Source organism: Liolophura sinensis, chromosome 9 (genome assembly GCF_032854445.1).
Source record: "Liolophura sinensis isolate JHLJ2023 chromosome 9, CUHK_Ljap_v2, whole genome shotgun sequence".
NCBI classification, from domain to species: domain Eukaryota; kingdom Metazoa; phylum Mollusca; class Polyplacophora; order Chitonida; family Chitonidae; genus Liolophura; species Liolophura sinensis.
Window position 1 is genome coordinate 1,084,082 of NC_088303.1, and position 26,674 is coordinate 1,110,755.

The window sequence follows — 26,674 nt, forward strand, 5'->3', positions numbered from 1 at the left end:
ACATACGCACACACATACACGCACGCACGCACGCACGCACGCACGCACGCAACACTGGAAGAGTTCGCCTTGCAGTAACTCATCCATCTTCTAGCCAAGCTGTTGGATGTGTGCAAAGGTCCACCAGAGTGTTGGATGTGTGCAAAACTCAAGCAGACTGTTGGATGTGCACAAAGGTCCAACAGGCTGTGGGATGTGTATAAAGGTTCACCAGACTGTCAGGTGTTTACAAAAGTTCACCAGACTGTTGGGTGTGCACAAATGTCAACCAGACGGTAGGATGTGTATAAAGGTCCACTAGACTGTCAGGTGTGTACAAAGGTCCACCAGACTAATGAGTATGTACAAAGGTCTACCAGACTGTCGGGTGTACACAGAGGTCCACCAGACTCTCAGGTGTGTACAAAGATACACCAGACTGCTACGCATGTACAAAGGTCCATCAGACTGTCAGGTCTAAAATGTATAAATGATTATGGATTATGGTTTTAATTATGACTGCAATATTATGTCAAATATAGCAGTGACATCTTTATGAGAGCTCGTTTAAAATACATGTTTAAGTATTTCAGCGTGGTTGCACAACTTTAATTCACATAATGCTTTGTCCTAAATGTCAGGTTTGATTCCGAGAAATAACGTTTGGGTGTTGAGTTACACCTGTTGAGTTACACCTGTTGAGTTACACCTTAGACGGGAGAAAATGTACATCTTGTGTTAACCTTTATCAACAATTTTATCAACCTATCAGTAGGTGTATTACAGCTGTTGTCAGCAGAACTTAATGTGTTTGCATGAATTTGTCGATAAACCGTTGTCAAAGTCGCTATTTAGCTTATATCCCATGGTTTGAGTGTATAACTAACAATTGTTTTTGGCTACATATGCAAATCGAGACATACCGCTGATGTTTATCCCTCCATACGAATAAACATCTTTGCTATGGCCGCCATTAATTCAGCTAAATAAACCCTGGGTGTAGTGTTTAATCTGGAAGGGAAATTACACTCAGAAAAGCAAAACGTGTTTGAATTATTGCGACGAGGACAGTGCCGGAATTTCAACCTAAGGTATCCTACCCATGTAATCACAGACACGGTCATATATGTAATGATACACGGCGATGTAAAATAAGCGGTGACCTTTAGAAATTAAATTCATGAATTTTATTTTTCAATCTCAAGCTCTTTGTTATGGTCTTAAAAAACACAAGCCACGATTTTAGCGTAAAATAAGGATGCTTGGAAGAAATAAAACATTAATTTGATCAGTCCATCGTAGTGAGGACGGAAAAACATTAATATGCTTAACTGAGGTTACAAAATAAGTGCATTCAGCCAGTAAATATTTTGTCAGTTCAGTCTTCTGTGGTCGAATCGGTGTACCACTTTTCCAATGTAACTATGATATCAAATGTTACAGGTGTTTCGTAAGTGTATCGATTTGAAAACTGTTCAATTCACATACACGGAGGTTAACGTCCTATCTGTTGCTTGACACGAAGTCATTTTGACGTTAGAAGAACAGGTGTGATATTTTCCACACTAGACTAGTAGGCTATCTACTCCATGGGTTTTTATCCCTTCAATTCGACACACTGTAGTTGACGCGTTCAACATGGCAGTTGGTCTTTTGTCGATCGTCTTGGCAGGACAAATTTTGCTGGCTGCCTCTGATTATTCTGCTTTGGATGCAGGTAAGACTATATGCACGCCTTTATTCTCCCAGTTTAGAGATATCTCTTTACTTGTTTCCGTATTTAATTGTTGATTAACGCCAAGCCCAAAGATTTCTCAGTTATACGAAGGAGGTCAGTTTTTTGTGTGCAGGAAACCAGAGGAGGCGGGGAAAACCACCGACTTTTGGCAAGTTCCTGTAGAACTTTCTCACTTTGTCACATATATGTGCACATAGTAGGCACACTTTAATTGTGCTAGACAAGTGGTCTTCAACGAACATTAGTCCCCGCAAACGGTCACACAAGAGTCGCCCCCGGCTTATTGTCACCAAACCTGGGAAATATAAGTTCGCTGTCCAAGGCCGGGTGTGAACCCACCACGTATGTCCGATTTTAAAGCAATAAACCCCAGAGACATAGACTGTATATACACGTTGATCTGTAGCCATGAGCAAAACAAAATATCGATGACCATAAAAACATTGTCATTTGTGAAGAGAACGTGGAAGATGTAGATATATAGGCCTATTCAGAAATCAGTTCTAATTCTACTTTAACACTCAGCTCTCTGTAAGCCACGGCGGCATCTGCCCAATGAGGACGCAGGTTCGAGTCAAGCCATCGCTTTGTCAAGTACATTGTGAAGAGTGATGGTTTAAAGCAGTCAAGTTCAGCTGTCGTATTGTCAGGTATATTGTGAAAACAGATGGTTTACTGCTGTCGAGTTCAGCTCTCGCATTGCCAGGTATATTGTAAAGAGAGTTCAGCTTTTGTATTGTCAGTACATTGTGAAAACAGATGGTTTACTTCAGTCGAGTTCAGATCTCCCATTATAAGGTACAATGTGAAGAGAGATGGTTTACTTCAGTCGAGTTCAGATCTCCCATTATAAGGTATATTGTGAAGAGAGATTGTTTACTGCGGCCACTCCGGTTTCCTCCAGAGAAAGGAAAAGGTGATTGATGGAGCTCCGCGAAGAGGTGGCCAATAAGATTTTGTTCAACAGATTCGTTTCTCGCATATTTATACAATATTCCAAAATCCTATGCACACGTATTATGCAGAAGAGAATAGAGATGGTGAGTTAATGGTGCTACCACGTGGGCCCGTCCCCAGGGCTAGTTTACGGCAGATTTTTCGAGACGACTTCAACTCATTAAACCGGAACCATTGGGACCTTGATGCGAGTGCGTCTCAGGGTGGGGTATGTTGATAACGATATGTTGATGGTATTACACTGGAGTATAATATATCGAGACGTTATTACAAATGTAGCTAGACTGTGGCAAGAAAGTCAGTTTGCTCGATCAGCTTCTGAATTAGTAGATTCTCGTCCACTTATTTTATGTTTGTTTGAATGGTGTGTAACACAGTGTTCAAGAATTTTACCCCTGAAATGTGACGCCGATCAGGTTTTACCGCAAAAAAAGTGACGCTGAAAAGGCTTTCCCCGTAAAATGTGACGCCGATCAGGATTTCCCCGTAAAATGTGAAGGCGGTCAGGTTTCCACCTTAAATTTGACACCGATCAGGATTTCGCCGTAAAATGTGACGCCGATCAGGTTTTCCTCCTAAAGTGTGACGCCGATCAGGTTTTCCCACTAAAATGTGAGACCGATCAGGTTTTCCCTAAAGTGTGACGCCGATCAGGTTTTCCTCTTGAAATGTGACGCCGATCAGGTTTACCCCACCCCCCACCCAAATGTGACACCGATCATGATTTTCTCCCCAAAATGTGATACCGATCAGGTTTACCCCACCCAAAATGTGATGCCGATCAGGTTTACCCTCTAAAATGTGACGCCGATCAGGTTTTCCCTAAAGTGTGACGCCGATCAGGTTTTCCCCTTGAAATGTGACGCCGATTAGGATTTCCCCGTAAAATGTGACGCCGATCAGGTTTTCCCTTAAAATGTGACGCCGATCAGGTTTACCCCCGAGAATGTGACGCCGATCAAGATTTTCTCCCCAAAATGTGACCCCGATCAGGATTTCCCCGTAAAATGTGACGCCGATCAGGTTTATGTGGAGAAGAAACCGAAGTGTCCGGAGTAAACACTGATCATCGACGGATTTCTTACAAATCATTTTGGCCGCAGATGAAAATTTACGTTTGTCTAGGGCCCGCGTACGGCTATCTTGAGCAGCGCCTTAGCCACCGGATCCGGCAAGGTCTACCGACACATTCAGTTTTTAACGCCTGTCTTTCCAATTCGCTGATAAGCTTATATCGTACATTTCAGTAAATTTCGACGAATGCAAATGAATAAAGAGAATTAAATTTTACACACCTGAGGACATTTTTTTTTCTTTCGGAAAGTTTTAGAAATAAAACTGAGAGTAAATACATGTAACTCTTTTTTACTACAGCACAACGAGTTTCAGATCTACTCCCCAGAAAGTCACAACTGCTACACCCACAACGGACATATGTACTTAAAACCCGTGAGTCTGTGAAAAGAAACATTAATGTGTACCTTATGTAGAGACAAGGCTTTGCTGTTTGGTCCGTTAAATGTAACGAGCTGTAGAAGCCTGGAAACAGTCTATATGACAATAAACACGATAAAGTGTATTATTGCCTAGATTTAGATATTTTTAGGTAACACACTCACTTATAACTTAAATGTTATATATAGCTATAGCAAGGTTAAATCTAACATATTGCCGGTGGTCGGGGAGGGAAATCAATTATAATGTTAGGGAAACACTTTGTGAAGTGTTATACACTTAATGCTGTAGTAAATGCTTTGAACGAGTTGCAATCTAACTCCATTATTTGTATAATTATTATAACACAGCATTATAAGTGTTAAAAGCCTTGTAATCTATAACATTAGGCTGTAACCTACAAACGATCAGTATACGTGACGTAATATTTTAAAACGTTAGCATTTATATTTTAAGGTATTTCACATGTTGTACCATTATAGTGTTTTAACTGGGCAGTGTATAAGAATGAAGGTGTGTATAGGTGCAGCGATTCCTTGACATGCTAACCTGCTTCAGAAGGTTTGTCACATTATTTTGTGGACAAAATGGTAATCGTTCATTTGAAAAAATTGTGTTTTTGCCTTTCTGTAAATTGATATTAGAGATTTGCAATTTTACATCTCAGACATTAACGTCGGACAAGTTTGGACTGGATTTTCTATTTCACGGCACACTGGATGTAAAAAGTAAGTCATTTTAATGCATGGGTAAACCTTGCAAGTCCTTCGGTGACAAACATAAGATAATTCTAGAGAGTATGTGAAAAAAAGAAAAAAGTAAATACACATGTAAATATTCAGCTGGTTGACAACTGGGTAGGACGCTACATATTATTTCCGAAATGCAGAGACAATTGTAAGCAAATTTAAGCTCTCGTACATTCATAATGATAATATTTATTAACGCTCACAAAATCGCATAATCGCACAGCTGAATTTAGAACTGTTTTTGTTCTTCAGAGCAGTGGGGCTACTGCAATCCAACGTGGAACAATGGCTGCTACAGGAACGCCCCCAAAGATCATTCGATCATACCACCTATAATGTCATGCTATATGCGCTCTAAAGTTTCCTTCAAGTACGGGAAACTGGAGATCATGGCCAAGATGCCCAAAGGCGATTGGTTGTGGCCAGGTGCGTGGGGATTTATAACGGTGGCTTGTCGGTTTAAAAAATCAGAAATTTTCTTACTTCACTGGTAATTATAACTTTCAGACTAAGCTTGAAAGCAATATTACTCTAGACGTGGTTAGATAATTACGTATGACAAATGAAAATGAAAATTTTTCAAGCTGTTTTGACTTTTTTGATGTATTATTGTATGTGTTTTTGTCTGCGACGTTTCAGCTTTGTGGCTGATGCCGAAACACGGTCATTACGGAGGATGGCCGAGATCGGGGGAGATTGATGTCGCCGAGCTCCTGGGTAAGACTGTAATATGAGACCGATTTTGATTTAAACGACATGAGGGATTAAGTTCGTGTATAGCGCGAAATCTCGTCAGCATGAATTAGACTGACAACGACCACATTGATGAGAGGCTTCTGGGTCATTGCGCCGCGCTGGCGTGCTGACCCCTCGGCCACGGAGGCCCCACTATGAATTTGTAATGTATGACGTGTTTGTATATAACACACGGAAACCAAATTTGTCTGGAGATCTTATCTGTCCAAAAAAGGAAAAACAGGACATGTTGACATTCTGGCCGTGTTTGTTCTGCTGCAGGAAACACGAACTATGGCAGTCTGGGCATACAAAGAACCACCGCCTCTCTACACTTTGGTAACGATCGAAGTCACGACAAACACTTATCAAATCAGCAGTAAGTATTTCCTGTCCAAATGATGTTTTAACCCCTCCCTACAACTTGTACAGAACACTCGGTATAGGATGGAAAGTAGTATACACACTATAGGTTCTGGCACACCCTCCCCTTGGGGCCCTCCCCATAACAAATAGAGCCCCCCCCTCTTTCCCTGCTTCCCCCATAACCCCCCCCCCTCTTAGGCGCCTCCCCAGCCAAGGCGTACATGCTTACTTACAATACTACATATATAAGGGGATGTTTGCTAGCTCAAATCCGGATTTGGTCTCCTGTATATGTAGTATATGAATACATTACCAGCATATGGCGCCGGGCTCTACGCACTTCTAAGGAATCTCTGCAACTTTCGACAGTTTCAGAGGCAGAGAGAGCTTACCAAGGGGTGTTGTACATGGCCCAAAGGTAGTGGGATGTGTCAGCGCCAATTAACCCCCCTAACGGTGGGTCGCTAGCGTAAAAAATCCGGAGCTCGCCGCTAGGGTATAAACCAGGCCTTTTGCTTTTTGGACCATGGGTTCGAGCCCCACACTGGGCAGATTTTTTTTTACCCCCGGGCACCAGGTTAGTCAGACACCCGTCCACCCGTCCAACTGGACGGGCAATCCAGCCAAAAGGGATATTTTTGACGGACAAAATTTTGAATCAACATTTTTTTTTACGGCGAGTCCCAGCCCACAGACCAGTACACTGTTTCAAATTGTATTAACATTATATGTATGTATACTAGATTGTGAATATTTTTCTAACATGTAAGTTTTCAAAGTGTATTCATATATGTATTCAGATGACAGAAATGATGTTTGACCTGCACTACTGTGTCACTGTGCCAAAAGTTAATTTCTCGACATAGATATGTGACTGATAGTACATGTATTTGAATTGTTTCTTGTTTTGTTTTGTTTTTTTATATTTTACAAAGTTTATTTCTACCTACTGTGACTTAGCTGCTCAAATCGTATGGTGATTGGTGACACTACTCTTTTTAGTGAGTGACAGTCACAGATTCAGTGGTGATAATTTTGCCTGTTCTCAGTCTCAGTTGTAAGAGCTATGTATACTGTATTCTGATTTGGTTCCGTTGCATTTTAATGTGAAGCAGTGTAACTGTGAGTGACATTCACCTGCTGTGCCAAATTACCATGCATTTTGATTGTTTTCCTTTCATATGTATTTTTGTGTATTTTATTGTTCACAGTTTATTTATTTCTACCTCCTGATTCACAGCATTCACACTTGAACTGTCAGAACTGCTGTGCTAAATTGCCATTGTTTTCCTTGCATCTGTATTGAATTGTGTATTTTACAGTTCAATTTGTTTTTCTACCTCCTGTTTCACACTTGGTTGTCCAAAGCATAACAGATTGTAACCATACATAGTTTAATATAAAATTTATGTACTCTTTTTAGTGATTCGCACTCAGTGTCAGTCAGCGGTGGGAAAAGTGTGATATATTGGGTGCCCCTAAAAACTGTAAATTTCTTGGGTCCAATAGTAATACATTATTTACAGTGATATAATGGCAATTAAAGCTATTAAAAGGTCTTGATTTTCAATGATACAGTGGCGATAAAATGTCTCCGGCGGCAAACCCCCTGCTTATTTACGGCTGCCCCCAAACCCCCTGCCTTTTTGGACGCCCTATTGTCAGATTCTGGCTAATGCCCTGCCCCCGGGGCTCTCGAGACATAGCATGGGGGTGGCCCTGGTTCCAAACAAGTTCCTCCTGGGCACCCCCCCCCCCCCACCCAGAACATTATTCGGAAAGAGCCTTTTTCAGCTCTTGCCGAGCTAGTTTTCGGCCGCGATCTATAAGCTGTTTTTTCGTGCTTTCATCGATCTCTACGGCGTTGAATACCTTACGAGACTTGTAAGGTACTGCGAGACGAGTAGTTCTTGAGCTCCTGAACGATTTGCTTGAACTCTACGTCTGAAATAACACCATCAGATAATGCCGTAGATAAAACTGTCAATTTCTTGGGTCCAATACATTATTACTGCTGTAATAATACCTGCGCACGGATGCTGTTAGGTTTGGCCTCAGCCAACTGCCGTATATCGTTATGTTTCTTGGCCTTTGCGTGAAGTCGGCGGCTAACGAATTTTCCGGCGATAAGACACCCCAAGCTAGGGCCGCAGCTTCCATGGCCAAGACAGCAGGGGCTGCAATTATTGTTGTGAGTATTCCCACGCCTGCAACCCCTAGCCCCAAACCGCCCGTAAGCATGGCCGAATCAAGGGCCTCGACTGCTAAGACACCGCGCCGGTACTTTTTGTACAAGGCCCGACGGAGATCTCGCTCAGATTCAAGCTGCCTCTGTATTTCGCTGATATATTGCAGACGATGGGCGTGCGCCACGCTCTCCGGCGGCGCGGTCGGGGCCAAGGGGTTTTCAACCATAATCGTCGGCGCGGTCGGGGCCAAGGGATGGTCATCCGTAATCGTCGGCGCCGCGCTCTCCGGCGGCAATGGGTTTTCATCCGTGATCGCCGGGTACCGTCGTCCCATATTGTCCGTCCAACGAATCAATAACGTCGGTAAACTCTAAATCGTCCTCGGGACTACTAACACAAAAGCGGCAAAATCTTATACCGGACTCTAAATAGATTTCATCGAGATTGAAAACGCTCCCCTGCAAAGACCCGTATATCCTCGAGAGAGCTCCGGATGACTGGGTCGCCCTGGGCCGGTAATTTGATCATAAGTCTGAGCTCCTTTCCATCGTGCTCTGCAGGCCACTTTAGTTTCACCCCGGTAATCATGGAGGAACGGCGCTGAGAGGCCGCGCCAAGTATGATGTTGAAGATAAGTATAGATCCAGGGTTTATTCGTAGCATGGGCATAGACGTGGTTTACGCACGGTCTCTACACCCGGCGCCGCAGTTAGTCTGAAGTAACCTCCTCCACCCAGTCTGGACCGTCATCTGGGTCACCTTCACATCTATAAACCAATCGGGGTCGCGAGCTCTGCTAAGAACAAAGCGGTCTTCAAGGCGAATTAATGAGAGTTTTGTTCTTCAATCACCTCAGACGGCGACCTGCACTCTTGCTCTACAGAGGATGAGACATCTTCAAGGGAAGCAAACGTGGTAGGTTCTGCTTGCTCCCCCCCCCCCCCCCGCCGTAATCTTTTTGAGGTTGTACTTGCCACTTTGAAACTGGAAGGCGTACATTTTACCTTCCTGGCCTTGAAGTTCGAACTCCGACACATCTGCCAAGTCGCTTAAAGACAGGCACGCAGACCTGGGACCGGCTGCGTCCACCATACTCATTTTATTTCTAGGGTAGCACTGAGGTACCCTAAATTCATATACTTGCCGTCTTTGTCTAAAAGTGCCACGGTCAAGTGCGTTATATAGTCGGCGCGCAAGGTTTTGTACTTTGGGTTGGGAAATGAAACCGTCTTCCCGCAGTTAATATCTTCACCAGTCACGGCGATGGCCTGAAGTAGTGTGGAACCGCCACTGAAACCTGAGGTTATTCTCACGTTTTCTGAGGTGCTCAGTTCATCTAAATGCACGAAGGCTTCTTTTTGCGGGACCAAGTTAGATGACTTACCACCTTCCACAGTCCCCTCTCTAGGCATATTCCCGTTGGAGAACCCTAAGATGGGGGCAAGCTCTAGGAGCGTTATGATGGCATTTCTAGGGAGGGTAAGGACTAGGCGGACCGTAGCTTCATTCATTTCCAGAGAAACCCCACGCGGGCGGAATATACCCTTGTCCAGCATACAGACATTGTAGTAGCCCGTCGGCACTTCGACATGTTTGCCATCAAGCAAGAAGTCCACTCTGGTGGGGATATTCACCCAGTTCGGGTAGAATGTTATCTCGCGAAGGGCGGTTTTAAGGCGGCCGTCGAGGTTGTTAAGGGCATGAGGCAGCGTGTGCTGTGCCCCATTTAGAATGTCAGTCAATGTGATGAACATCTTAGCCACGATGAACAGCGAGGCTTACAGGTTCAATAGAGAGGCCACTTACAAGGCCGGGGCATTTCATAGTATCCAAAGCCACGCAGAGCAGCTCACGCGATTTGACATCTACATCGATGAAAAGAAGGCATTTCCAGTCCAGTTCACAGATGTGTTGGCCAAGTACCGGCTGCCAAAGATAACCAGCAATGACATTGTTCGGGCCTGGGACACCAATCCAATGCAATTCTGGCAGAACCAAGTGAACTTCGCTGTCTGGTGCGCAACCACGGGCTGTGGCGTCTCTGCAAAAGACCATCTTCTCGCCCCCGACCAACGAATAAGGGCCCTGTACACGTTCCATGTGTATTACCAAGGTTAGGCGGATCTTGGAAGAGATAAAGGCCCCCCTGCCGCAAGACAGAGCGTGGGCGACATTCAAAACCCCTACGACGAGAGGGCCTATGAGAGGATTTGTAGGGAGTTCCGCGTAGATGCGCACACAGACTGGAGGCGCAGGGGGGTGAATCATGGCCTCGGAGTGGCATATTACTATATCACGAGAACGGGCTACAGCCCCATTGGCGATGGGACCTTCGTTCCGAGCAGGATGTCGTTCTCTAGAAAGCCTTCAGCGCTCCAGCCGGGCGTAGAGCGCCTAAACGATTCCATCTGGACATACGTGTGGGCTATTCTAGGCGCCCAAGCGCAAACAAGGGCGCGTATTCTAGGCACGGGCACAGCCTTCGACGTGCAAAAACAGTTTGCCGCGAACGTTGAAGACGCTATTTCCTCTCCGATCGACCTTCCGTCTGCTATCAAACGCTACCAGGACGTGCTACAGTATGCCGGGAGCGCTGTAGTCTTTGTGTATGGCATATGCCTATATATGGCCCCCAGCAACATGCTTCTGCAGATCGGCCATGTGGCGAACTACAACAATAAAATCGTCGTGGCCACAGAGGGTCAAAAGCTAGGCGCCAATGAGGGTGTGAATGCTAAAGTTCCGCCCACTTCACACAAGCGCGCTCCTTCCCACGGGATCGTTGAGCCACAAGAAAGCGTCCCACAACCCACCGCGGGCGTTCAGCATGTTGCTGCCACCGGAGGCAAACAAGAATCCCAATTTCCAAAGCAAAAGAATCACGATGCAAAGAAGAAAGCCATCGTCGTCGCTGGGGTTGGTATCGGCTTACTGCTGCTGTGGAAGTTCTCGTATGGGAAGAGGAGGGTCATTTATCGTTTCAAGAGCCCGCCCGACCTCACTATCCGTCAAGCTTGTTTCCATTATGTGGACAGCATCATCGGCCTTTTTCGCTGCTTGGTTTAAATCCTTCAGCTCCATGGTATCTGCCTCGGCCGCCGCGGCACCGAGTTCTGAACTCGCTGTCTCCAGGGCTGCGACTGCTGCCGGATGCAACGATGGCTGGATTGTCTTTCTCCAATGTTTTAAAGCCCAGCCCCAGTCGAATAGCATCACCCCCTCCTTTTTGGTTGGCGATTGATGTGAGGACTCGCGGTCCACCTGTTCGTTTGTGGATGATTTTCACATCGCGGTAATCCTTGAGTCGCACTTTCCCTTCTTCGCTAATCTCAAAATTCATGTAATAGCGTTTGAGACTTTTGGGGGGGAGGCCATACATCTCCTCCAAGTTTTTGTAATAATCATTAACGGCTTGCGCGAATATCCTTCCTTCTGGGGATTTGAGGAACTCATTATCAAAGCTTCGTTGCTCGGGAACATTATTACCTGCAAGGAGAGGGGTCCGCTCGTCCTCGATGTTGTTCTCCTCTCTGGCATCGTCTTGGGCGTTGTCCTCTCTGGCGTCGTACGCCTGGTTATCAAAGTCATAGTCTGCCATAATCCTCGTATTGAACATTGCAAGGTATGCCTTCAATACAACAATGGATGCATACGGACGCAGGCTAAACCCTTTCAGAACACTCCGTATGCCTTGGGGGGTACAAGGTGTACAGCAGTCCTTGGTCGTCACCAACAACCCGAGTACGATCGACCAGAATCAACAACTCTTGGTCCGCTTCCCCAACCTCGGCGCAAATGACGTCATTGTGCCCGGTACCGTGCGCTTGGCCTTCTCGATCACGATTAATTCATCCGACCCGAACGCCACAGTGGTCGGGAGTCTCGGACGCGCAGTAGTCAAGAAAACCACGATCAGAATCAACGTTAATGAGGTAATATCCATCGACGACTTTGATGTGTTTCATTGCTACGTCGACTTATGGCTGACCAAAAACGAACGGCGGAATGCGGCCTACCAAGGTATCGGCAGCGAAAACATGCTTAAACTTCCAGTTGGAGCGGGGAACGCCAGTGACGACGATACTGGAGAAAAGGCCATCGCTCGCGCCTTTGGCAGCCGGTTCCACATCCCGCTAGACTTTGAGCTTCTAGATAGCCACATGCCATTCTACCAGAGTGCCTTGGCCGACTGACTGGAGTACGAACTGACGTTCAACGATTATGGCCGGGTCATCCAGGCAACAGACGATGCCGTATGATCGCGTCCTCCGCCACCGAAAGTTTGTGAAGGACAAGTCTGATACTCTCTGGAACATAAACCTGAGCACGCCCGCGAGAGCAATGAAGGGCATCCTCATGCTGTTCGAGACTAAAGGAACCCCGTGGAAGAGGAGGTCGGAATCCTTCTACAAGGTCCAGAGGTTTTTCGCCAGCTCACCCCTACGGAAGCGGGACCCTGAGGTGGCCAGGGTCGTTAAAGCATGCCTTTTGGCTTGACCTTCGGCCAAGCGACGATGACGAGCTGCATGGCAGTGGGAGGCGCGTTCTGAACGCCAGCGAAGGGATTACGATACAGGTGACAAAAGAGAGAGAAGCTCCCGGCGTGTTGAACGTATATCTCTATGTGATCATGGACGCAAAGCTGCACATCCAGAATGGTAGATTCGTTAGCGCGCTTTATTGATGACGCCCACTGCGCGATTATGTGTGGGCAGACGAACTGCGGCAAAACAGTCTTCGTGCTGGACCTGCTTGAGGGCCCTTTCCGCGGTTTTTTTCATCACATTGTGATCCTGTGCCCCACTCTTAAGCATAACGAGGCGACCCTGAGGTCTATTGTTTTGACCCCGGCGAGCGGCTCAATGACTGTCTGAGAGCTTTCTACAGATTGTTCGAGGGGGAGCCCACCCTATACATCATCGATGATTGTAGCGCGTTGGGTACGATGAAGAAGAAACAAAAAATGCTGTCATTCATGGCTTTCTCGGGCCGTCATGCAAAGCAAAGCGTCTGGGTCCTCACTCAGAAATACAACGCCGTCCTCAAAGACTTTCGCGAGCAGATAAGGTGGGTGGCTTTATTCCACTGCAAAGATCGGCACTCGTTCAAGGAATGCCTGGAGGAGAACCACATCATCGAGGCCGAGAGCGAAAAGGCAGAGGTTCGACAGAAGCTCAAGGACAACCCGCATTCTAAGCTCCTGCTAATGACTGACACGCCGCCACATCTAAGATTATATATTAGACGTAGGCGCCCCTACGTCTAATAGACGTATGAAGCATGGATACCGACGAGCTTATAGACGAGATTCTGGGCGCAGAGGAGGAGCCCGGCAGAAGCCAACAGCCCGGCCCCAGCCAGCAGCTCAGGGATAGGCTGGCGGCACTTGCGGTGGGTGGGCAGGCCAAGCGATATCTGGGAAAAGACGTAACAGCCACTGAGATCGACACCATGAGCGACGAAGACGTTGAAAGGCTGCACTCCCGGAACGAGGCTAAGCTCGGTGCGCGGATGGTTAACGGTCTCGGAGGTATGTTCTTGAGATCATATGTAAGGGCGGCCAGCTGGCTCCTACCAAGCCCACCCGAGAATCGACCAATGCTCATGGCACAGCTCGCCACCGACCCATTTGTTGAACAGGCGCTTAGCAGTGCTAGCTGCTGGCTATACTACTGCTATGGTAAGTACTTGGCACCGTTAACAATGGCACTGACCACTGCTAAGCACTGCTCATTTGAACACCAATGCTGTCCTAGAAATGAGCCGTATGATCCACAGGAACATGAGTACAACGAATCCGGAAGGCCCGAAGGAAGCGGAGAGGGTGGCAGCGGATTCTACGAATGACGGCCCTGCGAAGAATTTCAAAAAAAGTCGCTGCGGGTCGAGCGGGTGCTGCAGCGAGAAAGGCCAAGGCTGAAAAGCTCAAGGACGAGCTTCGCGAGGCAAAGGCTGCTTTGCTTGGCGCAGCTGATTCCACCAAGAAACAGCCGAAGGAACCGGATTCTACGAAGGAGGGGGAGGCCACAGATTTTGCGAAGGAACCGGATTCTACGAAGGCACACCAAATCACCCACTGGAGAGCGCCCCTGGTGTTATTAGGCGCTGGCAGCCTTGCAGTGCTAGTGTTGCCACGCGAGTGGCGCAGCCGCTATACAGCACATGCACGAGGTGCAGATATTACGCTGCATGCACGAGGTGCAGATATCACGCCGCAAGAAAAGAATCTCCATTTGAATACACGTCGCGACCCTTTCTATATAGAGCAGCATGTCTACTCCACCCAGTGACGGAAAAGTGCTATTCAACGCGGCCTACCACGCCGCTGTGGTCTCTCTCCTGGCTACTGGGTACGCTCGTCTCGGCCAGATGGTCCTGAAAGGAGCCCTCCCGAAGCTGGACTTAACACCCCGTTACGTCGGCATGGTCATTGCAGATGTAGGAATGGTCATGTTTTCGAGGGAACTGCTAATTAAACAAGGGCTCCTTCTTCCCAATATAATCCAGTAGTAATGGCCTCCATCGAAATGATGATGGGCGGCGCCCTCGTAAACGCTTTGGCCTTCAGCGGGAGCAACTATATGTTTTCGATGCTGAGGAGTTCCGGTGTCGACGAAGAGCGGAGGCGCCATGACCGCACTGTAGAGCAGCTCCAAGCCGCCCAGGAAAAATGGGCCCGAAAGCGCACTGAGCGCTTGGACTGGATCAACGATGAACTCCGCCGCCAGGGCCACGCTGTCCAAACATTCCGGGATGTCGACACTGCTATCCGCGAGTATTCTAGGGTCACGGGCAAAACTCTTACACGCGATGCACGCGAGGCGCTGCTGGGTTCAGAGCCACAGTTCTCCGATTTCTATGTGCCTAGTGAAGATCAAAAACACCGCGAGATGACCTTCGTCATCCTGGGAATGTGTGTGGTTGGGGGTGTGAGTTACGGAATCGCAAAACTCACCAAGTAATCCGAACTGACTGTGCCGGACTCGCCATCGAGCTCCTCGCCGTATGGCAGGCACGATCTTAGTAGTGAGGTGGTTCTGCGCGCGCAAATACGTGGCGATGATTAACATCTTTTTCGTCGCAAATCTGTTAGAGGGCTGCTAGAATACCTTGATGACATGGCTAGTAAGGTGTCTGCTCGCCTGGCAAATATCTACTACAGCCCTCGTGGGTACTGGAAGGGTCTCGCGGCCACCCAGAATCTTGCCACTGCGGCTAAAGTCTCCGAAGAAGTGGTCCGGGCCTGGCTGAAAAAGCAGGCTATCTGGCAGATATACCTGCCTCGTCCCTGAAAAATACCGAGGCCTATGTTTGATGTTTCCACGCCGAATGACATCCACCAAGCCGATCTTCTATTTCTACCACATGATCGGCGAGGCCGGAAGCTGTATGAGTACGCGCTGACAGTTGTTGATGTCGCTTCTCGCTACAAGGAGGCGGAACCTCTGGCTACTAAAGATTCCAAAGAAGTGGCTGATGCTCTCTCTTGCATTTACTAGCGGGGACCCCTTCGATGGCCGAAGCTTCTCCAAGTTGACCCTGGGCGCGAGTTTATGGGTGCGGTGAGCCAACTGCTGGCCAAACACGATGTCACAGTCCGCCGAGGCCGCATGGATATCCACCGAGACCAAGGCATAGTGGAGCGTTTCAACCGTACTCTGGCTGAGCGGCTCTTTGGACATCAGTACGCCCAGGAGATGCGCCTCCCTCCCGAACACCGGTCAACTGAATGGGTGCCTCGGCTGCCCTCTGTTGTGGCCGCTCTGAATAATGAGACAACGAAACTGATCGGTAAAAAGCCGAAAGGCGCCATCAACGCAAAAGGGGTGCCCCGTAAGCCTTCCTCGACGGTTTCAGGTCGTCCCGTTGAACTTAATGAGCGGAAGATCCCCGAGGGTGTTGGCGTTCGTTATCTCTATCAGCCTGGAGAGCTGGAGGGCGGTCGCCGTCGCGCGACTGATCCTGTGTGGTCTCTAGAGATATATCGGCTTGGGTGCTCTGTCACAAAGCCTAATGAACCCGTGCTGTACTATCTAGAAGATACATCGGATGGCCCGCGACGGGGATTCGTTCGTGAGGAGTTGCTTATTGTGCCTCCCGATACACAGCTTCCCCCGGATGGGGTTCTACGGCGCTAGTAGTTCCTCAAAGAGGATGTCCATTCCAGCCCCTCCTACGGGTGCCGCATCTCTATGGCCATAAGCCAAAGTGTGGACACCATCTTCGGCGATCCAACGCTTACTATCGAAGGGGGACAGTGAGACCTTATTCAGGTGCTGCCCATAGATATGGTGTCGCTCTGATCGCAGCACGTCCACACCGTGTCGGAAGATCTTCTTCTCGAAGAGGGCCTCTTTGAACTGCTTATGGCGGATGCGCTTTTCCACAACTCCCTTTTCACGCCCTTGGCCTTCTTAATGTTGGCTCCACCTGCCTCCAGAATGGAGTACATCTTGGGGCGCAGACCAATGTATTCGGCGATCGGCGAGGTTGGGGACCAGCTTTTCGACCTCGGTAGACGCTTTCTTGCCGAGAAGGCCGTGCTGATAGTCTGACATCCACTCCTTCTGGACCACCAGACGCTCCGGGCTAATGGGTAGCCGTTATGTGCGTTATGTAGGCCGGCCGGATACTCTAGGTCGACCTCGAGGATGTAACCGGAAGTACTGTCGTGGGGGTGGGTAGCAATCGTTTCACCGAGACGACGCGCGTCATCTACCCACTGGAAGCCGCCCGTTGGAAGGAACTGACTTATAGCCCAGCCATATAGATTATTGGCGTCTAGGTATTGGATGTAGCTGTTTTAACTTTCGGGGTTGTATCCCTCCACCTGCGGATTATTGGCTTTGGCGTATCGCTTACTTACCATGGAGATACCTCCTCGCAACCCCTTCTCAATGAAGAGATGTTGGTCGTAGTCGGTCAACAGCTCCAGCTCTACCCCGGTCTTCTTGAACAGCGCATCCCACGAGAGACCTGGGCTCGTAAAGTAGTGAGTGGGGTCCAATCCATACTGCCGTAAACAAGTCTTCCGGAAGGCCTCAAACACATCGGCCAACAGGAGTACGTCTGTGCGGCAGTAAAGGTCTGTGTGGTCTCCCAGATTGGTGCAGTCAAATACCTTCCATACCTGTTGAGCGTGGATGTAGTCCTCATCGCTAATCCCTGCGACGTTGAGCTTACTGTAGAAAGCCTCTTTGGGTGGGAGGCTGGACTCGCCGAAGCGCTCCCAGGAGTCCATATACTCATAGGGGTAGACACCCTTGCGCATGAGTAACTTATGTTTTTCTTCGGCAGGCTCATACCGGGCTATGATGTGGAAAGCCTCAGGTTTGTTGGCCTCTACCAGATTGTCAAGGGAAGTCGGTAAGAATTGAACGCTGTCGATGAAGCGGAGCTGCCCCAGCGAGAAGGAGATGTACTTTTCCGTGTTGTTGGGGATGCAGGAGACGCGGCCCTCCACCTTACTTATGGCTTGCATCACGAGGTGCCCGTCGTAGCCCCGTAGGTTGTTGAAGACTACCGGTATGGCTGTCTTGAGACCCAGGCCCCCAACTTTAGGTTGCATACGTTATGGACCGCGCCTCTGTACTTGCCGGTGATATGGCAGTGATCGCGCACAGAATCGACGCTTAGAGGCTTCTCACATACGTGACAGGTTGCGGCGTTGTTGTGACTCCTGCCAGTCCTGGGGAGTCATCCTCATAGCTATAGGGTTAGCTAGAACATTTTGGATTTCCCGCTCCTCCTGCCGAAGAGCTCTGAGGAAGTGTTCCGTCGCGTCAGAGCCTCTGTATTCCACGGGGCGTTTTGTGTGGCCGTCGCAACGCACCACAACATAGCAGTAACTGCAGCGCTCGTGGTGCTGAGTCTTTTGAGTGCTGCTCTTTGTGGGGCTGGGCGGCGGGCCTTCAACCTTTTTGGTCAGAGCCTCGAAGTCGGCATATATGATGAACGGCGCCGGTAGCTGCTTGTGGTGGTTCTGGAAGGAAAACTTGTTTTCCCCCTCCTGGGGCATTTCCACCCTCACCGCCGTCTGGCCAATCCCTCGGCATTCCGGCTTATGCGCCTCGAGCAGGTCCTCCCTTGTGTAGCCGTGTAGGCAGCGCTCGCAGAAGTGTTTGCGATTTGGCGCCTTACTTTCTTGGTATAGGAGCCGATTGAGGTCTTTTATCCACGTGTAATGGAATTTGCCTGCCTTCTCAATCAGCAGCAGATTGATTTGGGGCGTGTCGCCGGGCTTCTTGCTGAGGCGATGCACGATCACGCCCTTGTCCCACCCGAACACATTGATGGCGAGGTCGTTCTTCCCCTCCACTTTAGGGATCTGAGAGATGGGTGTTGGGGCGCCGATCCCCCCAAAGTCAAGACCATCATTGGTGGGATACTTTGTTGGTCTCTGGGGGTCCCGGGCGGCTGGAAATAAGGCAGACCGGAGTGCCCATCGGAGGCAGTCGTCGTCTTTGTTCTTCACGTTGATGACTGCTTTCTTGTTACTCACGGCTGTAGGTAGGGGGATGTAGGACCCGCCTCTCAGCTTCTGATACCTTGCAATGTCAAGCCAGAGTGTTTGCACGCTATTTACAGCCCACCCTGACCCTCGCTGTGTCCATTTTCCTAGCGCCTCCTGGATGGTGGGGAAGACCTTATCAAGACCGTCAATGTCACCGACCTCTAGGAGAGCCTCCTGTTTGCCGCGGTGTACTGGGCTGGTATACTCTTCACTGCCATCGGCGTGGGCCTTTCGCAGCTGAACCCTCAGGCCTAGTTGGAACTTAACCCCGTTGAGTGCCAGGATCTCTTCTTCTAGCTTCTGGCGAATACTGGCTCGAATTTCTTCTAAGAAGGCTACTGGGTCCGTCCAAACACCTTCGGGTACGCCCATCTGCCAGACCTGAAGGAGATTCCTTATGGCCCTGCCGGTGTTAATGAATTCTAGTTTCTTTTTTACCCTGTATTCCACCTAGCAATTCATCCAACTCCTCGTTACTGAGGAAGTTCTTGTTTTCTTGCTTCAACTCCTCGTTACTGAGGAAGTTCTTTTTGTCTTGCTTCAACTCCTCGTTACTGAGGGGGTTCTTGACATCTTTCTTCAACTTCTCGTTACTTCGGGAGTTTTTGATGTCTTGCAGCCGCATCCACTCAGCCACAGCCGTTTTATGCCTGTCGAGGATCCCCTGCAATTCTTCCAAGGCATTGCGGGACCGTGGGTACTTGGGCCGCACACCTAGGAGCATCTCAAACTCCTCCCGTAGTGCTCGCGCTTTTTAATGGTGCCTCATTGTACGAGTCCTTGTAACTATGCACACGACTCTCTAATTGTAAATTTCTATAGCCGCCAGCCGTTTGAACTCGTCCAAGAAAGCCTTGTGCCTCCACTTCCTTTCACGCGTCTGGACCCTATTATGTCCTCAGGCCATGCAAAGCCGAAATCGGTTTTTAACGCCCCGACCACAGCTAATACATGGCTGGGTGCCAGGACCCTGCCGCAGACGGTATAGGTGACCCCCGCAGTACTCCCCCAGACAACTCTTACCACAGAGCTCCGTGGAGCCGGTGAGAAGCCACCGGCAATTATTGTAACCCTTTCGCATGTTGTATACACGCTTGGTGTAGAAGCATACCAGGTGCGATGGGTATGTCTAATACAACCCCCAGAAGCTGGGAAAGCGGGGTGGGGGCCTCTATTTGTTATGGGGAGGGCCCCAAGGGAAGGGCGTGCCAGAACCTATAGTGTGTATACTACATGACAGATATCAACAATTACATCATGTTTTATCTAATAACACATTCATCGTTATTACGAGTATCATTGTCATAACACACATTGTACAGACTTTAGAAACAAGGACATCTTCTGGCTCATGGACCTGAAGCGTCTTGTCCAGGTGATCAACTGGCGCCTGACCAATGATATCACAGGTTCAAATCTAGCTCTGGCAAATTCACTTTCAGGTTTAAGTCAGTTGGTTTGTCATTTACTTGGTGAAGGACCATTTTATTGTTGTTTAACGCCATATTGTTATGTGCACGACTGCCGTCAGTTTCTAAATTTAGCTTGCCACTGTTTACATACGCTGAGTTCAGTGCCTGCTGTCTGCCTCTACCTTAGAATATTCCAGAATGCGCTCAGTTCGGTGCCTGTTTGTTTACATCAAGTGTTCAGGAATTTTCTTATTCTAGACAATTCCACCAGGCTATATAAGACCTATGAAAGCAGGTCAAAAGGGAGAGAAGGAAGAATTATTGAGAGTTTGGATGTTTTTGCTGTGTATTACTTTAGTAGGCCTTTTGTGCTGAATTTTGGCGTCTTTATAGCCTCTGGCTTTGTTATATCCTATCTCCACCGAGCACTTGTTCAGTCTGAACTTGTATGTTTAATTTGTGCTCTTGTATACACAGTGCTTATTAGTACACGGACCCTGTCTGTAGAATTTTGTGTATATTTCGTCATGCACTCAGTTATACTGTGGATTTTCCCTCTTGTGAGCTTGCCTCTGAGCATTTATGCCTGTGTGGTATATATTGTGGAATATATGCGTCCGTTTGGACTTGACACCGTAAGTACTTTAGTATTTGTACACATACTGCCATCCTTTCTTGTTAAACTTAAGTACTTTAGTATTTGTATAAGTCTTATTATCTGTTCTTGTGAAAGCTAATAAATTGTTGTAAAATAAAATCTGCTGGTTTTGGTTACTTTTTTTGTGCGTCTAAACTGTCGTGTATTTTGAACAAGCCATCTCTTTATAATACAGACAGTTTGGGTCGTAACAATATACTCACGAATTTTCCTCCATCATATAAGTTACTGTACACATTCTTGAGTGTTAGACTCAAGTCATAAGTAATATACACTGGTAGATACATACATCATGCATGAAATATACCATCAAATCAATTCGTTTTGTTTTGTAGCTGGCTACATGGCTCAACGTATGGTGACGGCTTTCATAAATACACGTTAGACTGGTCGCCTTCGCATATCAAGTAAGTACACATTAGAAAGGTTGCCTTCGCATATCAAGTAAGTGACATTCATACACAAGGAAACGTTAGACTGGTTGCCTTCGCATATCAAGTAAGTACACATTATATTGGTTGCCTTCGACTATCAAAAAAGTGACAATTCATTAATAAGTACACCTTAGACTGGTCGCCTTCGCATATGAAGTAAGTGACCATCCATTCATAAGTACATGTTAGTCTGGTTGTTTTCGCATATCAGGTAATGACGATCAATTCATAAGTATACGTTAGACTGGTCGCCTTTGCATATCAAGTAAGTACACGTTAGACTGGTCGCCTTTGCATATCATGTAAGTACACGTTAGACTGGTCGCCTTCACATATCAAGTAAGTAACCATCCATTCATAAGTACATGTTAGTCTGGTTGCTTTTGCATATCAGGTAATGACGATCAATTCATAAGTAGATTTTAGACTGGTCGCCATTGCATATCAAGTAAGTACACGTTATACTGGTCGTCTTCGCATATCAAGTAAGTACACGTTAGACTGGTCGCCTTCACATATAAAGTAAGTACACATTGGACTGGTTGCCTTGGCAGATCAAGTAAGTGACCATATATTCATAAGTGCATGTTAGTCTGGATGCTTTTGCATATCATGTAATGACGATTAATTCTTAAGTACACGTTAGACTGGTCGCCTCCGCATATCAAGTAAGTACACGTTAGACTGGTCGCCTTCGTATATCAAGTAAGTGACCATTCATTCATAAGTACACATTAGACTGGTCGCCTTCGTATATCAAGTAAGTGACTATTCATTCATAAGTGCACGTTAGACTGGTCGCCTTCGCGTATCAAGTAACTAACCATTCATACCTTTACATGTATACTGGAACGTTTTCCTCTCAACATCATTGTTCAGCTGGTTTTACACTAGCATCAGAAACAGGGCTAAATACGTGCATGTAGTGAAAACTCCATGCACTCAAGTTTCACTGGAATGAAATATGAATTGTGGCATTATAAGAGAAACTTTCCAGAAACCAAAAGACGAGCAGCATAAAACGATATTTGTTTCCTCGCTTCGATTGTTCACCGCCAAATATTTTATTCCTCCTAACTGTATGAACCAAGGGGTCTTCATAATGCTGGCAACCATCGTATAAATGAAATATTTTTGAGTATGGCGTAAAACACCTGCTAAATGTCTGTTCCTTTTATAATTTCATCAGATGCCATTTCTATATACACTTTCTTTATACATGCCGCAGAAAAGTATGACAAACCCTGGCCTAATGCCAACATCTGCCCAGTTTGCACACACGTCACATAATATGATCATTACAGTTGTACTGTCAACTTCTGTTTAGTCTGCGTACATGTCACATAAAATAATATTTACAGATCTACTGACATCTTCTGTCCAATTTGCATACATGTCGCACAGTATGATAATTACAGTTGTAATGTCAGCTTCTGTCCAGTTTGCTTACATGTCACATAGTATAATAATTACAGTTGTACTGTCCGCTTCTGCCCAGTTTTTATACATGTCGCACAGTATAATACTTACTGTTTTAATGTCAGTTTCTGCCCCGTTTGCACACTTGCCACATAATATGATAATTACAGTTGTAATGTCAGTTTCTGCTCAGTTGCATACGTCACATAATATGATGATTATATGCAGTCGTAATGTCATCTGCTGTCTCTTTGAAGCATTTACATCGACAACACTCTGATACTGGGTACACCAATGCCCGGGGACGGCCTCCATCACCACTACGGGCTCGCCGGAAACAACATATGGGGGTCCTCCCATAATGCACCTTTTGACCAAGATGTATGTGTTACTTAAGGCCCATAAGAACAGATCTCATATAAATAGAGTACGCGTTCACTAAAACACTGAATACAATGTAAATAAATTTTATACGGTGTTAAGAGTTTTAAGCCATGTTAAGCAAGCTGACGCACAGTTACGTTACCGATTCGTTTTAGGCTTATTACGGTACAAGATTATTACGGAGCAGTTCTACGTTCAGCAAGATTATATACGGAGTAAAACACAAAATAAATAAATAAGAATCTGTAAATGACACGTAAATGGTCGTTATGTTTCAGTTCTACGTCATTATGAATGTAGCCGTAGGAGGCACCGGCGGGATATTCCCGGACAATGTGAGAAACTACCCTCATCCCAAACCCTGGAGCAACCACCAGAGCTCCGGCGTAGCCATGCAGAACTTCTGGAACCACAAGAATGACTGGCTCTCCACCTGGCACGGTGAAGATGCCGCCATGAAAGTCGACTCCGTGACCATATGGACATACTAACGGACTCAATGGAGTGAAATGTACATGACATGATTACACGACATACATGTTTTGTACTAAGGTATTGAATGATGAACTCTCAAACAATATAAGTCAAATCATATGACAATAGAGTGATGTATTTGTGATTTCGCAAACTAACCTATATGTTTTAATATGTTCACTTCACGCTAACCACAGAGACTGCCGATTGGGATTGAGCAAGGAATGTCAGTTTCAACTCGCCTTCTTTACACACAAAAAGAAAAAAAAGATCGATAAGAGGTCCCAGAGTTAAGAACATCACCTCAAACAAAAAAAAACATCGTCCTCCAACAGAGTTGCCTGTTGTAACCATGAAAGCCTTGGTTTTTACATCGTAGTGTACAATTTTTCAGTCATGTAACGGTGAGGGGGCATTAGTGCAGGAAAAATCCATGCCGCCAAAGTCCTATCGTCACGGAAGTATCATGCCGAAGACTCCAGACATAACACTCCATCCATTCACATTATACTGACACCAGGACAACCTGTGTCCTGTGTCCATTCAGTGCCGAGCGCCAAGCGAGGCATCAACAAGTACCATTTTTAACGTCTTTAATACGTGTGAACCAGGTTCAATCCCTAGTTGCCCGACTTCGAGACGAGTGCTTTATAACCATTAGGCCATTTAAGCAGTGCCAAAATTATATTTATTTATTTATTTATTTGATTGGTGTTTTACGCCGTACTCAAGAACATTTCACTTGTACGACGGCGACCATCATTGTGGTGGGAGGAAGCCAGGTGGATCCCAAAATTTAATAATCGTCCAACAAATATATTGCCCCCAGCACAAGACATAGCAGAATAAGCATCATTTGAGACTGCAAGATTATTGGGAAAACCTGATTGCGTGGTAAAAACAAATTGACGCCAAATTACCTATAGGCTATGTGCAAGACCTGTATATCGTAAATCGTTTTCCATTAACCTCCATTTCATCGCGCTCCTCTTACCATTATGACAAATTGAAGTACGCATTCAATCACGCATTTAGATATTTACAACAACGTGTTATTTTTAAAACTGTGGGATATAAGACTTGAGGTTGTTGAAATAAATTGGTGTTTGGACATCCTTCTCACGAACATATACAGTGTGTACAAAATCTGTGAATATTGTCCTTGATGCACATCACCGATGTTGTTAGTTACAATTCCTTTGTGATGTTTTAGCTGAAATAACTGTTACGTTTAATGATGGGTGAATTATCCAGGGTTCCGTATGTTTCACAAAGCGGCTGTGGGATATGATTCTAAATAACTGTTACGTTTAATGATGGGTGAATTATCCAGGGTTCTGCAGGTTCCACAAAGCGACTGTGGGATATGATTCTAAATAACTGTTACGTTTAATGATGGGTGAATTATCCAGGGTTCCGTATGTTTCACAAAGCGACTGTGGGATACGATTCTAAATAACTGTTACGTTTAATTATGGGTGAATTATCCAGGGTTCTGGATGTTCGACAAAGCGACTGTGGGATATGATTCTAAATAACTGTTACGTTTAATAATGGGTGAATTGTCCAGGGAGCGCTAAGCGAGGCATCAACAAGTATCATTTTTAACGTCTTTAATACGTGTGACCCAGGTTCAATCCCAAGTTGCCCGACTTCTATATAAAGAAATGTTTGCTTTATTTGGTGACCACTGAGACTTTCATATATGTGCCTTTCCAATGATAAATAGAACTGCATGCATGACTACCTTTACATTGGTTGTTAGCTGCTGTGAGTCAAAATATAAATAAAACAGAAACAACACTGCGAGGGACATAGTTTGTGATTTCACCTTCATACAAACATAAATAGCAGCAAATTTGTCCGAAAATACAGGCATGAATCAGAGCTCAGAATTGACATGAACAATACCATCCCTTCTTCAAGGTGTCAGGTTTTCAAAATTGTCACAAATTGTTCCATAATGATTAAATTTGATTATATTATTCATTGTATCCTATTGCCTTCCCAGTACAAACATCAGTTGTCATAGAGTTGTGGCCCAGTACAGGCATCAATTGTCATACAGCTGTGGCACAGTACAGGCATCAGTTGTCATACAGTTGTGGCCCAGTACAGACATCAGTTTTCATACAGCTATGGACCAGTACAGGCATCAGTTGTCATAGAGCTGTGGCCCAGTACAGGCATCAGTTGTCGTAAAAATGTGGCCCAGTACAGGCATCAGTTGGCATAGAACTGTCGCCCAGTACAGACATCAGTTGTTATACAGTTGTGGCCCAGTACAGGCATCAGTTGTTATTCAGCTGTGGCCCAGTACAGGCATCAGTTGTCATACAGCTGTGGTCCAGTACAGGCATCAGTTGTCATTCAGCTATGGCACAGTACGGGAATCAGTTGTCATAGAACTGTGGCCCAGTACAGACATCAGTTGTCATACAGCTGTCGCCCGGTACAGGCATCAGTTGTCAAAGAGCTGTGGCCCAGTACAGACATCAGTTGTCATGCAGTTGTGGCCCAGTACAGGCATTAGTTGGCATAGAACTGTGACCCAGTACAAACATTAGTTGTCATACAGTTGTGGCCCAGTAGAGACGTCAGTTCTCATAAGTTTTGGTCCACTACTGGCATCAGTTGTCATAGAGCTCTGGCCCAGTACAGACATCAGTTGTCCAACAGTTGTGGCCCAGAACAGATATCAGTTGTCATACAGTTGTGGCCTAGTACAGGCATCAGTTGTCATACAGTTGGGGCCCAGTACAGGCATCAGTTATCACAGAGCTGTGGCCCAGTACAGGCATCAATTGTCATACATCTGTGGCCCAGTACCGACATCAGTTTCGATACAGTTGTGGCCCAGTACAGGCATCAGTTGTCACACAGTTGTGACCCAGTACAGACATAAGTTGTCATACAGTTGTGGCCCAGTACAGACATCAGTTGTCGTGAAGCTGTGGCCCAGTACAGGCATCAATTGTCATACAGCTGTGGAGCAGTACAGGCATCCGTTGTCATACGGTTGTGGCCCAGTACAGACATCAGTTTTCATACAGGTATGGACCAGTACAGCCATCAATTGTCACAGAGCTGTGGCCCACTACAGGCACCAGTTGTCATAGAGCTCTAACCCAGTACAGACATCAGTTGTCATACAGTTGTGGCCCAGTACAGGCATCAATTGTCATAAAGCTGTGGCCCAGTACAGGCATCAG

General features: G+C 46.5%; 1 protein-coding gene across 1 annotated transcript; it reads left to right on the forward strand.

The window, feature by feature from the left end:
* The first annotated feature begins 1,601 nt into the window (after nucleotides 1–1,601).
* LOC135475912 (beta-1,3-glucan-binding protein-like) lies at nucleotides 1,602–23,574 on the forward strand. Its single transcript, XM_064755870.1, has 10 exons — nucleotides 1,602–1,696; nucleotides 2,743–2,882; nucleotides 4,049–4,123; nucleotides 4,797–4,857; nucleotides 5,131–5,304; nucleotides 5,518–5,595; nucleotides 5,896–5,992; nucleotides 21,087–21,158; nucleotides 22,862–22,985; nucleotides 23,267–23,574. Exons 1-10 carry the CDS (start codon nucleotides 1,618–1,620, stop codon nucleotides 23,477–23,479), a joined length of 1,113 nt encoding a protein of 370 aa, XP_064611940.1. The 5' UTR covers nucleotides 1,602–1,617; the 3' UTR covers nucleotides 23,480–23,574.
* The last annotated feature ends 3,100 nt before the right edge of the window (nucleotides 23,575–26,674 follow it).

Excerpts from the sequence above, each read along its gene's own strand:
- LOC135475912 (XM_064755870.1), top strand. The coding sequence starts at position 1,618 with ATGGCAGTTGGTCTTTTGTCGATCGTCTTGGCAGGACAAATTTTGCTG. Across the intron at positions 5,305-5,517 it reads AGGCGATTGGTTGTGGCCAG|CTTTGTGGCTGATGCCGAAA; the intron begins GTGCGTGGGGAT and ends GCGACGTTTCAG. Across the intron at positions 22,986-23,266 it reads ATGCACCTTTTGACCAAGAT|TTCTACGTCATTATGAATGT; the intron begins GTATGTGTTACT and ends GTTATGTTTCAG.